This window comes from Hibiscus syriacus, unplaced genomic scaffold (assembly GCF_006381635.1).
Source record: "Hibiscus syriacus cultivar Baekdansim isolate YM2019G1 unplaced genomic scaffold, ASM638163v2 tig00110683_pilon, whole genome shotgun sequence".
NCBI classification, from domain to species: Eukaryota; Viridiplantae; Streptophyta; class Magnoliopsida; order Malvales; family Malvaceae; genus Hibiscus; species Hibiscus syriacus.
In genome coordinates, this window is record NW_024062823.1 from 854,663 (window position 1) to 871,055 (window position 16,393).

Sequence of the window (16,393 nt, forward strand, 5' to 3'; positions counted from 1 at the left end):
TAGCATAACTTGTAGTTGACGAAGTAACTACAACTCCACAATTTCGTGTCCTTCTTAATCTTTCACGAGATTTCGTGTGGAACCTGAACCCATTAATGAGGAAGGCATTATATCTTTTAACTATTTTATTCGGACCTTGAGAAAGCCATTTAACTTCTTTACTAACTTCTCTCCCACTCCAAACCTATTACAAATGAATGGTGAATTAATTTGCATTGGCGTTGATATAAAAAGCAAGACGTATATAATTTATAAGTGTTCCGTAAGATTTAGTTGCTTACCGTCTGGCCTAACCATTCATGAAAAGTTTCTATGAATAACTTATGTAGCTCTCGCTGATTTAATCTGCGGGAGCATGCTCGAGATCTCAATACTTCTTTAAACTCACTATAAAGAATATTTTGTCGTTAAAAATTGATAAATATAAAAGATAAAGAGATTTTATTAGGATTGGGTCCGAAAGACTTACGTGCGAAAGGGATCTATTGAATCGTGATGAAAAAGAACATATCGGTGTGCTTGTACCCAATATGTATCATCTAAGTGTGCAATTTCAACTTTCCCTAATGGTTGACCATAACTTCCAAAGAAATAATGTTGAGGTAACTCATCAGTACTTAACACATCATTTCGATTTGGTCTATTCCATCTTGTTTCAACATCTTCCAAATATCTAGAGCAAAATGTCATACATTCCTCTGTCAAATACCCTTCAGCAATTGATCCTTTCGGATAACTCTTATTACGACAATAAGACTTCAACTTGCCCAAGAACCTATACACAAAACAACATACTACGTAAATACATTTGAGTGAGATGTATAATCAGTAATAATTTGAAACGTGTAATTCAAATAACACCTCTCTATAGGGTACATCCATCGATAGAAAATTGGACCACCAACTCTTGCTTCGTGAGGAAGATGAATTAGCAGATGCACCATAATTGTGAAGAATGAAGGTGGAAACATCTTCTCCAAGTTACATAAAGTCAATGCGACTCGATCTTGTAGTTTATCAAGTTCTTCAACCATTAGAACTTTCCTAGAGATGGCTTTCATTATATTAGAAAGTTTAATGATACAAGACGTCACCTTACTCGACATGCAACCGCGAACAGCTACTGCCAGTAAATCTTGCATTAATATGTGATAATCATGTGACTTTAAACCATAAAGTCTTCGATCTTTAACACTGACACATCGAGAAATGTTTGATGCATACTCATCTGGGACTTTTATATCCTTCAACACCGTGCAAAACACTTCTTTTTCTTTCTTCGAAAGAGGAAAAATAGAAGGCGTCAAGAAATTTCTTCCATTTGGACGTAATTGGGATGAAGATCATACCAAATTCCCATGTCCACTAAGTCAAGTCGACTCTTAAGATTATCTTTAGATTTTCTGCCATCATTCAGAATGGTCCCAATAATATTCTCACAAACATTCTTCTCAATATGCATTACATCAAGATTATGTCTCAAAATCTGCTTTTTCTAATAAGGCAACTCAAAAAATATACTCCTCTTTTTCCACAAGTCTACCTCGTTTGGATCATCCTCTTCATCAGACTCATCATCAGTTTGTTCGTCAACTTCAACCTCTTCATTGACTTGCTTTGTCTTTTTCTTTGATCGTGCACTACTTGATTGATTCATCTTTCCATAAGTAAAATTGATATTTTTCAACATTCTGAATATTTGAGAGTCGGTTGTTTGGTCAGGAGCATTTTGAAACTCTTCATCACCATCAAACATATTCTTTTGACTTCTAAATCTATGATTATCAGGTAACCACCGATGATGTCCCATATAAGAGAACTTCTTTCCAATAACCAACAACTTCGAACATGTTTCTACAGCACAACAAGGACAAGCGTAACGACCTTTGGTACTCCAACCCGATAAATTTGCATAGCAGGAAAATCATTAATTGTTCATAATAAAGTCGTGCGTAAATTAAAATTCTCCTTCGTCATCACATCGTACGTTTCGACCCCTTCCCATAATTGTTTCAACTCTGTAATTAGTGACTGCATGTAAATATCATTATCATTTCCATGGCCTTTCTCGTCGGGGATTATCATGGATAAGATGAAAGATGATTGTTTCATGCAAATCCATGGAGGCAAATTGTATGGAACAAGTACAACAGACCAAGTACTATACGAAGTACTCATGATTTGGAATGGATTAAACCCATCAGTTGCATTCAGAAAAGCTAAATTTAGAAATTTTTCGACTCAATTTTGATATTCAATGCTTACCCTTGAGAAATCCATCCAACTCTTATCCATTTCGTATTTCTGGAGTTTTAAATTCAAATGTTAATTGCTAATATTATAGATAAATTTAGAACCTAAACAGAAGCATTACAGTGAATTCTATCACCGTCTCTCTTTGTGGATAATCTGTAAATTCTAGAATAAATTCCAATTAGGTCTTAGATATACCCTAACTTTAAACTGGGAGAGTCACCCCTGACCTAAACATTTTTCGATCAAACCTTTCAACCCCGACAATTAGTCACCTTTCCTTTTCCTAAACAATAGTTTTGACTTTCATTCTTTTATTAGAACTCTATACAATCATTTGTATTGTATGAAACTAAATCAATCTAAAAATACTAAATCTTATATTGATAATTAAAATATTCTTATCTTTAATTGTGGAGAGAGATTTAAATACAAATAATAAAAACCAACAAGTTATGAAGATATAACGTCCATTATCAATGCCATGGTGAGTTGGTTAATTAGGATCGATTCTAATCATCTAAGAGTCCTTTTGATTATTTGGACGTCCCGAACAATTATAATCAACCTACTAAAAAATTAGATAAGTATATAAAATTAGATCAAATCATCAATTAAACTTTACAATTTTACCATTCAAAGAAACGAGGTTCAAAGAAACAAACCTGGGTAATGTTCACTAAAAATCTCTAAGAATCAACCTTTCAAGAAATAAACAGTAGACAAGTGCAACAAAAGGGTTCACAAATGTAGTATTCGCTGATTTGGAGCTTTAAAAATCCTGAATTCACAAACACAAATGATTATCTAACATCAGTACAGGACTAACATTAACAAATTGAAAATAAAACAAAGTTCTAAAAGCAGACACATTCAAACAAGAAAAAGAATAAAGTCCAAATTCTCAAATGTTACTTCAAGGATTTTATGGTAACAAACAAATAAGAGCTATGGATTTAGGCTAAGATCAAGTAACAGTATAAGAAGTTCTTCATCCAAATAAAATTATGTGGTTTGAAAAATATTGTTACTTCAAGTAATATTACTTTCGTAATATTTTTTCTTTTTCTATTTTTGTTTTGTTATTTCGAGTACGGAAACATATTACACCACTAACTTTTCTTTACTAATTACTCTATTTCGATATTCGACACTTACCCTTGAGAAATCCATCCAACTCTTATCCATTTCGTATTTCTGGAGTTACAGGTTCAAAATGTTAAATGGTAATATTATTTACAAAAAAATAGTTATAAAGCTGAGGTTGGCTTCTACTTGGAGGAAGAAGACAAAGTCACAGTAAAGAATGAGCCAAACCTAAATTCTAAATGTTTGACAGTGGTCTACATTTAATCCATTAAATGAGAGGAAATTTTGATTAATTGAATTGCCTTATTTTTCGATGATTGCTAGACTTTTAAATATTTTTGTAACAACTCTTTTTTAGATGTCAAATAGGGTTTTAAACAACATGGAGTCTCTATGTGGACTAACAAGGTTCAGTAGCCAATACGGAAATTTCTAGCATGTGCACGCGTATACATGTTTGTATTTCTATCATGTGCTTCACCTACAAAGAACAGACACGCATGCAACTGGAAACAACAAGAAAGTATTAAAAATCTAAAATACAAGCATACCTTGTTTTGTGCCACTTGGATTTTTGTGTTTTTAGCACGGTGAGCAAACTTCAGTGCATTGTGTGTCTCTTATATGTTACTTGATGATGGAGTGACAGTGCAAATGAGCTGAAATTATAGACAGAAAATAGAAATAATAAAATGAGAAGGGATAATCATACGTTGCAGCCAAACAGGAACATAGGTTTGAACTTTCATGTATTGTTATTGATGATCAAATCATAAACTAACATTGAACATAGGTTTGTATAAGTCACTTAAGTACTACCAAGGTATCAAATGTGCAAAACTAATCATACATCCCAATTAAGGTTTCAACTTTACCTCAAAACAAAATTAATGTTCACATACACTAGTAAATGTTCCTTGATTTAATCATCACCAAGTGTTATGCCGTCTCGGTCCAAATCAACGTCTAATTATCTGAAAAAGGTTAACGAGTGTGATCTTATCTCTCACAATAAATAACTAATATTTAAGACAATATATACACATTAAGTAATGAGGAAAATATAACTTACTTGCTATGAAATCCATCCAACTCTCTATTCAAATGTCAGACCACAATGCAAACTGTTTAAATTGCAGAACCATTCAAACACATTCAAAGAATAATGATCACCAAGTTACTTGAATATTTCTAGTGCCATCTAATAAGTAATGAGAAAATATGTAACAGAATAGATAGAGTTTGAGGTGAACCTGCATCCAAACCTACGAACTAGACACCTTGTTCCTAGAGACATGATAAAAAGGATATAACATGGAAAGCAAACAATGTGAGAAAGAAAATATCAAATAGATGTACATTACAATAGCCTCCTAGAGGCTAAGCTTAGTTATCAACCCTGCTATACAAAAATGCCCTTGAAATAACATTTTTTATGCATGAAGAACCAATATATTTAACACTTCCAGTGTGCAATGCTCAATATAAAACATAAAACAATTGAATTAAAAAAATATTACATATTCAATACATAAAAAATAAAACTAAAAGATGCTTCTTGCTTACAGTCAAATTAGGGAAAATGACAATTGGAACACTTGGAGCATCAATCACATGGTATATATAAATCTCACACTCTTTAAGCAAATCTTGTCTGCCTCCTTCATGACAAGAGATTCAGGACATTATTATATTAAACTCAACCATGCTAATGAAACAATAATGACAACATAAATAATTGAGGCTAATGATAATAAAACTAGCCCTCGTCTATGTAAGCAACTTTAAAACCATTCATCTGTGAAGTGTAGTGAGATTAATAAAATATGAAATGCTGGTATTTGGAGTGCAAGAAACAAATATTGAAAACACAAAAGATAAGTAAAGAGATAAATGGCTTTAGTGAAGTGCAGTGAGATTAATAAAATATGCATAAGCTGTAATTATCTTTTGCAAACAAATAAAAAGCAATCCTCAGTTCAGCCTCTAATTTATGTTTCATATATATAAATTTTATAAGTAAACAAGACAACCAATGCTCCAAAACAAAGAATTAATTCATAGAAAAAATAAATTATACATAAATTATGCATCTTTTTCTTTCTTCCCTCGAATTTCTTAGCAAATCTTTTTTGGGTTATATTTATTTTTGTTTTCCCAGCAACCAAACATATTTCAAAATTCTCAGGAGTGAAGAAAGTTCTATTTGGTAATCACAAGTTCAAGAATCATTTCATATTTGGATTAAACGATATTTCTTTTATTTTTCCCAGTTTTCTCAGCATCCAAACATCAGGCAACATCTTACATGTACTAAAAAATTGAACTTTAAACCAGAGAGGAATTAAGATCGTACCCAACACCATAATTTAAAAAAAAAGAAATCGTAAATTTACTTTATAAAATTTAACCCAAACTAAAAGGACTTACAACATGTAATTTGGGATTTTGCCACTTGACCATCCGCTGTTTGGTGAAAGAAAAGTAAGATTTCGATCATCTTAGGATTTTAGTTAAGTATATAGAAAGAAGAGAAATAACATTGTTGGATCGGTAGAACCTCACATGTTATTCTTCGGTCTCTCAATTAAGGAGTGGCTCGTCCAGGGAATGCAAGATAATCAGAGAACTAGGGTTTCTCTTGTGCTAGGCTTTTATACAAACTAATCGACTAGGGTTTTATGTTTAGGGGCAGTAGAATATTCAGAGAACTAGTATAGGTGATGACGACTTTGAATGGCAACTGGCAACATTTGTTTTCGATCGTAAATGTCTGGGAAAGGGGGTAAATGGTATCGTAGGAGTTAATAGATCACTTTAGCGGTGTTTTTAAATTCAAACGCCACAAAATGCCAGAGATTAATGAGACTACTACGGCGTTTATTTAAAAAAATGCCCCAAATTATGAACCTTTTGTTGCGTTTGTAAACACAAACGCCACTAAGGGGTATGGGACGACAATAATTGTGGCCTTTGTTTATACAAACGCCACCACATGTTTAATATATTGTAGCTTTTTTTTGAAAACCGTCACTAAATTATGAGTTTATATCGGCATTTTTCTAAAAACGCCACAAATGTAATAATTTTGTTATGTTTTTTGCTATAATCGCCGCTATATGTACCAATTTAGCAGCATATATTTATAAAAACGCCGCGAACAATGCCAATATAAAACTATTTTGTTGTATCGCCTACTGCGACGTTTAGATTGTAAATGCCGCTATATATTTAGAATTTGTGGCATTTACTCTCCAAATGTCGTTTAAAACGTTGCTCAATAGAGGCTCGACGGTGGTGAGTAGTGACGATTTGATGAAGGCGCACTGCCCATCGATAGAAAATTAGGGATAAAAAAATTAGGGATCGACCAGAATTGGGGATATATGATATAACGATGGATAATGGTGGTGTTTATATTAATACTCCACTAAGGGACCAAACTTCTACGATGTTTATTACAAAAACGTCCCTAAAGAACAAAACAATTGCGGCGTTTATTAAAAAATGCCACTAAATGACAAAACTATTACGATGTTTTTTTATAAACACCGCTAAAGAACATGGATATTACGGCTTTTTTTACAAATGCCGCTAAAGTACATGGATATTGCGGCATTTGATCACAAACGCCAGATAAGTACAAGGCTATTGCGGCATTTTCTCACAAACGCCACTAAATTAAGAGTATTTTTGCAGCGTTTAATCAAAAACTGTCGCTATAAACTAACCCTATTATGGTGTTTTTACTAAAAACACCGCTAAATTTAATTCTATAGCAGCGTTTTTTTAAAAAAACGCCGCCAAAGTTTCATTTTGTGGCGTTTGGGTTGTAAACGCCACAATATGTTTAAAATTTGTAGCTTTTTTTTACCTAATTTTTTCCTTTAATAAAAATAGTCTCCTAAAAACATAATAATCCTAATATCCATAAACTAATCAAAACCGCATATTCAAAAACAAGAAAAAATTAACATTTAAATACAATCCAAAAATTAAAATAGAATAAAAATAGAGAGCAAATGTTTAATAAAAAGACTCTCCTAAAAATATAATAATCCTAATCTACATAAACTAAATTTACTATCATGTAGTAGTTTTATGTAATTAACAACAATCATATATTTAATTAAGACAAAAATTTTGCATAAAAATACTTAACAACAAAATACATAAAAATTTATAAACATTAAAGTTATGCATAAACAGTCTTCACCATATTGTTCACTACAATTTAGTCTTCATTGCTCCTTCGTGGGAAAGACGTAAAAAAAGCTGTTTTCTTGTTTCACGACGCATCGTTTAAGTTTTCCACCCGTGGAAAACTCTATATGGAGAAACTTTTCATCCATTTCACCAAATAAATCCCCTACCTCCGGTTCACCAAGAAGATTGCTTGTGCGCTTCACTTGAAACAGATAACGACCTTCCACCTACAGTATGAAACTTGATTGGAGGTGGCTTTGGAACTGAATTAAACATTAAAAAAATTTAAATACAAGATAGAAACCTTTACTTGGAGTATCAATAGAGCCAAAGTCGTCTTTATTGGGGATAAATATTGCTTTTGCAATTGAAGATTCTTTCAATGCCACTGAGTTACCAATTTCGGTTCTAAACATCAGGTATTTATCCACTCCTCTATCATCGTTCTCAATAAGCTTTGAACATCCTACATGCGTGCGATCTATGAAATTTTAGAGTAGAACTAAAAATATAGTGGCATAAAATTTCAGCGATTAATTATTACCTTCACTTAGGAGATCAGCCATGGAAGGGTATTTTGCAATAGGAGGGCCTTTCGGGTCATCATCGACTATCGACGGTAAGTTCGGAGTGATAGCCTCCCAACGATAATTTGATCCACCGTCATATCAAAGATGCCACGTGGACATTTCGACTATATTTTCTCTTACTGAATGCAACACCTGCTCTTCGTATAGATATTCACGTTTTCAGAAACTATTATTTTCCTATTAGAAAACAATTATTTTTCTATTCGAAAGCAAAAAAAACACTTTTCCCAAATAGTAAACTAGTTAAACAATATGTATAGATATTCTTTTCTTATTCGAAAGCTATTATTTTTTTCCATTACGTTAGCTTTCTAGGTTTTCCCCAACTTCAGAATACCAACAAAAAATAAATGAAAAAGTTCAGTATTGAGAGAATGGATCAAACCGTGCAATCGTGAGATAATTGTTCGCTAGTGAGAGGGCAAATTTGGTCGTTGGGACATACAGAAGACGACGTCTGCTGGAATCGTGTGAGGGTCATTGTTATACCAGAGAAATCCCTTTTAGGGAAATAGCGTTGAAATGATTTTAGGGATTGGGCAGAAGAAAGGTGTGGAACAAATATTGACCCTTTTGTAGTGTTTTTTAAACAAACGCCACTATAGTACATGTTTTTGCGGTTTTTTTATAAAAATGACACGATAAACAACATATTGCGGCGTTTTCTCACAAACGCCGCTAAATTATTACTCTATTGCGGCATTTTTTGCATAAATGCCACTATAAACAACCCTTTTGCGACGTTTGTTTAATAAACGCCGCTAAATTACTTCTCAATAGTATTGTTTGTTGAAGAAACGACACTATAAATAACACTATCGCGGCGTTTGTATAAAAACGTCGCTAAATTACCACTCTATTGCGGTGTTTGTTGAAAAAAGCGCCACTATAAACAACTCTATTATGGCGTTTGAGCTATAAACGCCGCTAAATTATCACTCTATTGCGACGCTTGTTTAAATAAAACCGTTAAAGTATCATTTTGTGGCATTTGTATTGTAAATGCCGTGACATGCTTAAATTTTGTGGCGTTTGCCCTTAAAACACTGCTAGAAACGCCGCTATAGAACACTTTTGTTGTAGTGATTTTAAATCGTTTGGTTGGTTGATAAAATAAAGATATTTTTCTCTTTAAGATATAATGTAAGCATCTCAACGCTCTTAGTTAGAGAGAATGCATCTCAATATTAAGTTAGTACAATAAAGGCATATTAACATCATGACAACATGATAGAGGATATAAAGTACCTGAAGTTATAGCCAATATAATATTTTTAGATAGATCCAATACTTAAATTGAAGAAAAAAACTTTGTTCTTTGTCTATAATAGAAATATTTAAGTGTTTTATAATACGTTAAAAATAATTTTTTTTTCTAACTTTGTGTGAGGAGTAGCTAAATTCTAGTGTGAGTTTTATCTCACATAAATTATAAATAAATTTTTCTCATCTAATCTCAGGGGAAGGTAAATGACAAAACAATAAGTATATCCTATACGAGTCTCTAACTTTGTAGAGTTATTGGGGAGGCAACTTCCATAATTATTAACTACACGAAAAATTACTAAAGTTACATATACACAGCTTACCCATTCTTTGATGGTGTTTAGTTGTCATTGTAGTGATGAATCTCCCTAAGAACATCATTCGCTGCTTCCCGGTTAATAGGCTTAATAAATTCATTAGCACTTCCCATATACATGGTGTTAGTGACGCTTGAGGCCAACATAAGACATATTTTCGTCCATATGTTTAGATCACCGTATTGATAAAATTTATACATGGTCTAAATTGGAACAGATCGAGAGAATGTGCTTCGTAAAAGTAAAATCTTGAACGATGTCGTTTATCTATTTTTTTTACTCGTAAAAAGAGTCTGACTAGAGTGTGTCATGTTGTTTATATTGTTCCCCTTTACATCTTATTCTTCCCATCATATGCTCTTGTGGCTTTAGGGTCATCTGATCCTGCCACTGCATGCAAGTTTTGCAACTTAATATGCATGCACTGATAATAAAAAAACCAAATACATCGAAGGATATTTAAAAAAAATGAGTGATATTAGTTATATTTTTCCTGGGGGTGTATCTAGATTGATTCCTTCATTTTAGTAGGTGTTTAACATTCACGATATTAATTGATGAGCTCAACCCTCATGATTTGGATGAAGAATCACAATTGATGAGTTTTCAACCGATGGCCACTAGATGATGATGAGTAATATTCTTTATCTCCAAGTGAGGAGATGGGTAGTGTAAGAACCCTTATTTCTTAATTTTAAGTGAAATATTTTATAATGATTCTTGATGTTAGTCTTAAATTGACAAGTTCAGTGTATAAGACTTCTTGATAATAAATATGATTCTAACAGTGAATCCGTCAATAATCAATATTGACAATGTTAATTAAATATGACACTTAATCCCAAAAAGAAAGAGGGGAAATATTGGGATTTGTGAAACCCTATTCTTTCATCATTTATAGGTTTGTAAATGAACTAAACGTTCAGCGAACTGTTCATGAACCGTGCGGTGGGAAGTTCGTTTATGTTCGTTTATTTATTAAATGAACGAACATGAACAAGATTTTGCGTTCGTTTAATTAAATGAACGAACATGAACAAAGGGTTCGTTCGTTCATTTACGTTCGTGAACATTCGATTATATGTTCATTTATGTTCGTTCATTTATGTTCGAACAGAGGGCAAGTTGAACATGTTACGAAGATTATTGAAGTTGTTTGGATTTCAAGAAGATTGTTTTGTTGAACAAATTAACTTTAAGACTTTATTATGTTCATATATATTATTTATGATTTATGTATGTTTTTGTCGTATTCGAACAAATTAACTTTAAAGTTGCAGGTTATATTAATGAATTTGAAGTTGTTATTCTTGTTGTTTACTTTTTTATAATCGTTTGTTCTGTTTGAATAAGTTTTTTTTTGTGTTTGTATTGTTCGTCTATGTTCGTTTATTGTGTTCGTTTATGTTCGTTCGTTCGTTTACAGGCCTAACCATTATCCCAAAGTGGAGCCAAGCAAATACTATCACAAACGTGGAAAGCTTAATAGACAGAAGTTGGGCCTTAACTGGCCCAAGAAAAATAAATAAATAAATAAAAGGCGTATAGCTAAACAAAGAGGCGCTCTCGCTTTTGTTATCTATCTGTTAAGATTTTCCCTTCCAATGGCAATACGTTCTTCATATATTTCCTCAACCTTGATAACGTGACGGGTAACTCGTCCCATTCTTTCTTCAACTACTTTCGAACTCGCTAACTCACTGCGCTCACCATGGCTTCGATTCTCAAGCCGCCGCCCCATTTTCACCGTAACTCGATTACTACATCTGTTTCTTCCTCCCCGGTGACCTTATCTTCTCCTTTCTTCAAAACGGCATCGCTTCAACTTCGGTTCAAAGCCTTGAGGACCTGTTCAGGCGGAGGCCAAATCGAAAGCCAGGATTACGGTTCCGATTTCTTAAGGAAGCCGAGTATAGTTCCAGCGAAGGACAGTGGTGGAATTTTGGAAGAAGCTGAGGGTAGTGAGATAAAAAGAAACAGAAGTGAACAGATTGATTGGGAAGATAGAATTTTAGAAGACACTGTTCCTCTTGTTGGCTTCGTTAGAATGATTATTCATTCTGGAAAGTACGTTATATAGGTTTTTTTTTCGTCTTTATTTTATTTTATCGAATTCAGTTATGATGAACCAGAATAAGTATACCAGATATGGAAGTGGAGATAGATTGAGTCCAGAGCATGAAAGGATGATTCTGGAGAGGTTGCTTCCTTACCATCCAGAGTTCGAGAAGAAAATTGGATGTGGAATTGATTATATTACTGTATGTTTCTTTTGCTTTTTGAATTTTCGTCGCTGGAATTTATTATATTGAAAGTTTGAACTAATCAAAAACATGCGTCTGGTGTAGAATACTTAGTTTCTTTTTGAGTCTTTCAATATATTTGAAGATCAAACATCATTCCTATTACTTGCATAGCTAACAAATTTAAGTATGGTATGGTATTTCCTTTCTTTGGATTCTGACTGCATTTTTAGTGTTAGTCGGAGGTGAACCTTTGCCTTGTTAGCTAGCAGATACTATGGATGCAAAATGGAGAACAATTGTGCTTGCACAACACCTAATTGCATGTTCGACTGTACATTATTCCGTGTTCAAGCCTAGTTTTAGACTTAGTTAGAAACCTTAGAAGCTAAATAAGTTGAATATCATTGAATTTCCACACTCTGTTGGCATTTTATACTGACAAGGGATTCTTCTTTAGTTTTCCAGTCTCATCTATGTAGATGATCTCAACTTAAACAGCTGTTTTCTATAATCGCATTTCCTCCTCAGCTTTACGCATTTCTTGGTGAAATCATACTGAAACTATTTTTATCCATCACGTATTGATACATTTGGAATGGAAGTGATCGTGGGCTGTACTACTTGTTGCGCACCCAACCTGATCTGACCTACGTTTGGGTCAGCTTCAGAGTTATTTTCAGGTTGTACGAGAATATTCTTTAGTTTTCTTTTGTTCAGACATGCGAAAGATGTGTGTGCATTTATGTTTGCTTTCTCACCTTTCTCCTTTTGAAACAACCTATTCAATTTTGAATCAAGTTTCCTATCTAGCCATTGATTGAATTCTTTGTCCCACAGCACTTATTCAGTTGCTCTTGCTTTTTCCATTAACACTGTTAGCATTTCAAATTGAACATATCACTGCGGTCTTGTCATATTCACTTTTCAAAGATGAAATACAACCCCCCCCCCCAAAAAAAATGATCAGGGGGATGGAGGAGTCTCACCAATCAATATTTTGAAATTGATATAAAAGAAGCTAAACTACAAGATTGAAGAATGGACATGCAAAACCATGGGGAAGGAGGCCTCTTAATTAACTAAAATTTGATTTTAAGATTTACTCTTGTTAAATAAAATACGGTGGCCTATTTGTTACTTGTCTTGATTAAACAAATGATCAATGCTTCTATTTTTCATAGGTTGGTTACCATCCCGACTTTGTGGGCTCAAGATGTTTGTTCATAGTTCGAAAAGATGGAGAACTGGTTGACTTTTCCTATTGGAAATGCATCAAGGGCCTGATCAGGAAAAACTATCCTCTGTATGCAGACAGCTTCATTCTCAGACATTTTCGATGGCGTAGACGTGGTGGACCTGGTGGTTGATGAGGGTAATACTCTGAACTGGTAAACCTCTTTATGTCATTATGTCCTGAAGATTTTTTGAATTTTGTCCTTGTTTGTATTATGTCATATTTATTAGCTTAAATAACATTGTAGAAATTAAAGCAATTATTGAAAATTCTTAAAAATTCAATGCTGGACATAGATTCGAGAAAAAACAGATTATACAACAGTTCTGTTGAATGGCTTTTCTGGTAGCAAATGAGCTATAATATATCCATAATCATGGTACTTGTGTCTAGGAATAGAATTTTGCAATCTTTCTTTTCTGCTTTGTTCACCATCTATCTTACAGCAACACTTTGGCTAATTACTGCTGCAGCACTTAATAATTTGTCATTTAAACGAATCTGGATTGTTTATAGTTGATGTCCAGATGTAAATATTTCTGTCATGAGCCAGTTTCAATGCTCTTTTTGTCGGAGTACGCTCGTTAATGGTGGATGGATATCAGTCAGTGTGCGTGCTCCTAAAATGAACGCAAAGAAAGAGAAGTAACACTGTGTAACCACCGATATGGCCCTGCAGTTTTGGTGGTTTAATATTACGAATGATTGAATATTGGGCACACCCTGAACCAGCAAACGAAGAACATGGTAACAGACCTCCCCTTTTCCCAAATGAATGCTATCCTTGGGTGGTATCCTATAATTCCTATTTGTGAGGATGGCCCATCCCAAGTTCATCTACGAGGATATCACGGTGATTTGTATAACACCCATAACCCGTATAATTATACCTATACAGATTATAGATGTCACTCGAATTTTAAAACCATTTCCTATTCAAAAATGATTTAAAATTTATTTTCTTAAATTGGTTAAATGATATTATACAAATATCATATCATATGAATTGTGTTTCGTTATAACAAATTTAATTCAAAAGATTTTTTATGAATAGTATCGTGAAAAGTGAGGGTATCGATACCTCTGAAGCATTCTGGAAATTACCATTTGTTTCCAAATTTGTTTAACAAAGCAAATAAAACATTAATAATTACATGTCACTAATAAAGTCAACATTACATCTTAGGATGTCTTACTGATATTAATATACACTCCTCAATGCTTGATGTCAACTTGAACTCTTTATTCCACTACTGGATTTTTACCTACGCGTGAAAATCACCACACGCTAAGTATATACTTAGTGAGGCAATTAAAACAATAAACAGTGCGACACAATTCATGCATGAATTTCCATGTCAAAATCAAAACAAAATAATATAATAAAAATCATTTTTTTTATCCACAACTATTGCCCACAATTCTCAATCTATGAGGAACCCGTTATAGGAGTCAAATATTGCACAAAAGTACTGAGGTTGAGCATTGCTCACCTAATAATGTACCGTAGTGCTGAGGTCGGGTTTTACCCACCTGAATTGTCTATGTATCTTATTTGACACTATAGTACTATTTAATTTGCAGCTGCTAGACTTTATGGCATGCCATTAATACCAATGAACCTCAATGACATATTTGGGCATATAGTCATCAATTTAATCATCCATGGAAACGTATAACCATGTATAAACATTAGGGCAGTTCATACCAAATAACTTCCATATCAAATCTCATGTTGATAAAACAAGGTCGACTTATTGCAAGTCTTCCAGATGATGTATAAAACATCTATGTACCATATCATGCATATATTGCACTCACCTTGACACTTTATATAATCCACAATATGTATGTCTCACTACGGTCCACAATAACTCTTTTATACTTGTTTTGCTTCAATTACACTTTAATCACAATCTGTATAAAATCACAAATTCATAACAATACTTATGTTAGTATTGTACTAACATAAACACATCCCATAACAATTCCATAATATACTTGGAACTCATTTTCTACCAAATCTTTAACACTTAATAATTCTTTTTAATAATGGCATCAACTTTTCCAATTACATAAAATGGTTCTGCACCATTTTATCACTTAGATACATCATGATCGAATACTTTATCTTTTAAACTACGTTTTCATGATTTTGCTCGATTTTGATTCAATTCAAGCATGAAATCAACTTTAAATCAACCTTTTAACATCTCTACAACCAAATCCCTAATCAACTTTCATCAGAACAAAAAGTTCTCCAACTTATAATTTGGCCGAATTTTACATAAAAATCTCTAGAAATATTGAACATGTTTTAACCATAAATCAAGCTTGAAAATGAATCTACAACATCTAAATCATCAAGATTTATCATCAATTTCATGAATCTTATCATGAACATAAACCCTTAGATTTGGGATCTTTGAAATCCAGTAAGATTAGAAAGAAATATTTGTACCAAGTTATAGCGTTTTTCGCGTATATCACTTTCCTATTTCACGGCATAACCCGAATTCCAAAGGAATCGACTCAAAAATGGAAAATAAATATTTTTTCCCTTACCTTGGTATAACTCACGTCCACGAGAGATGATAAACACTTTGGCATGAATTTTCAGATATTTTTCATGCCTATCATCCTTTAATTATCATTTAATGAATATTAAATTCATTAAATTGAGAAAATACCAATATACCCTTAATGAAACTTATATTACCATAATACCAGATTCCTATCCTTATCATCTTCCAAATCATATCACCTTAACCTTATCTTCATCCATAAGTCAAATATGAACAAATTATATCTCGATTTACCGATTTGCCCTTGTAATTTTTCAAAAATTACAATTCAGTCACTTTAATCAAACAGTTCAAATTAAACATGAAATTAAACCATTAAATATTTTTCAACATTTTAAAAATGTGAAATATTTTTATTTTCTTATTTTCGTGAATGATTTTTAATTTTTCCAAATTACATTTTGGTCCCTAAACTTTTAAAGTTTATACTTTGATCACCAAACTTTACCAAAATTATAATTTGGTCACTAAATAAATCCATTTATGGAATAAAATTCTTTTTGGGAAAAATTAACACTTCCTTAAAATTTTCCCAAATTTTCTACTTTGAACATCAAACTTTCAAAATTTACATTTGATCATTATCTAAATTTTTGGGTATTACAAT

The 16,393-nt window shown here is 32.8% G+C and overlaps 1 protein-coding gene across 1 annotated transcript; it reads left to right on the top strand.

Annotated features, from left to right (window-relative positions):
• Positions 1-11,300: 11,300 nt before the first annotated feature.
• Positions 11,301-13,510, top strand: LOC120138330 (protein DCL homolog, chloroplastic-like). The gene is made up of 3 exons (XM_039153830.1): positions 11,301-11,788; positions 11,868-11,982; positions 13,149-13,510. Exons 1-3 carry the CDS (start codon positions 11,433-11,435, stop codon positions 13,332-13,334), a joined length of 657 nt encoding a protein of 218 aa, XP_039009761.1. The 5' UTR covers positions 11,301-11,432; the 3' UTR covers positions 13,335-13,510.
• The last annotated feature ends 2,883 nt before the right edge of the window (positions 13,511-16,393 follow it).

What these genes read in the sequence shown, in the direction of transcription:
- LOC120138330 (XM_039153830.1), top strand. Translation starts at nt 11,433, where the DNA reads ATGGCTTCGATTCTCAAGCCGCCGCCCCATTTTCACCGTAACTCGATT. An exon ending in ATGATTATTCATTCTGGAAA is followed by an intron (nt 11,789 to 11,867) that starts GTACGTTATATA and finishes TAAGTATACCAG; the next exon opens with ATATGGAAGTGGAGATAGAT. An exon ending in GTGGAATTGATTATATTACT is followed by an intron (nt 11,983 to 13,148) that starts GTATGTTTCTTT and finishes TATTTTTCATAG; the next exon opens with GTTGGTTACCATCCCGACTT.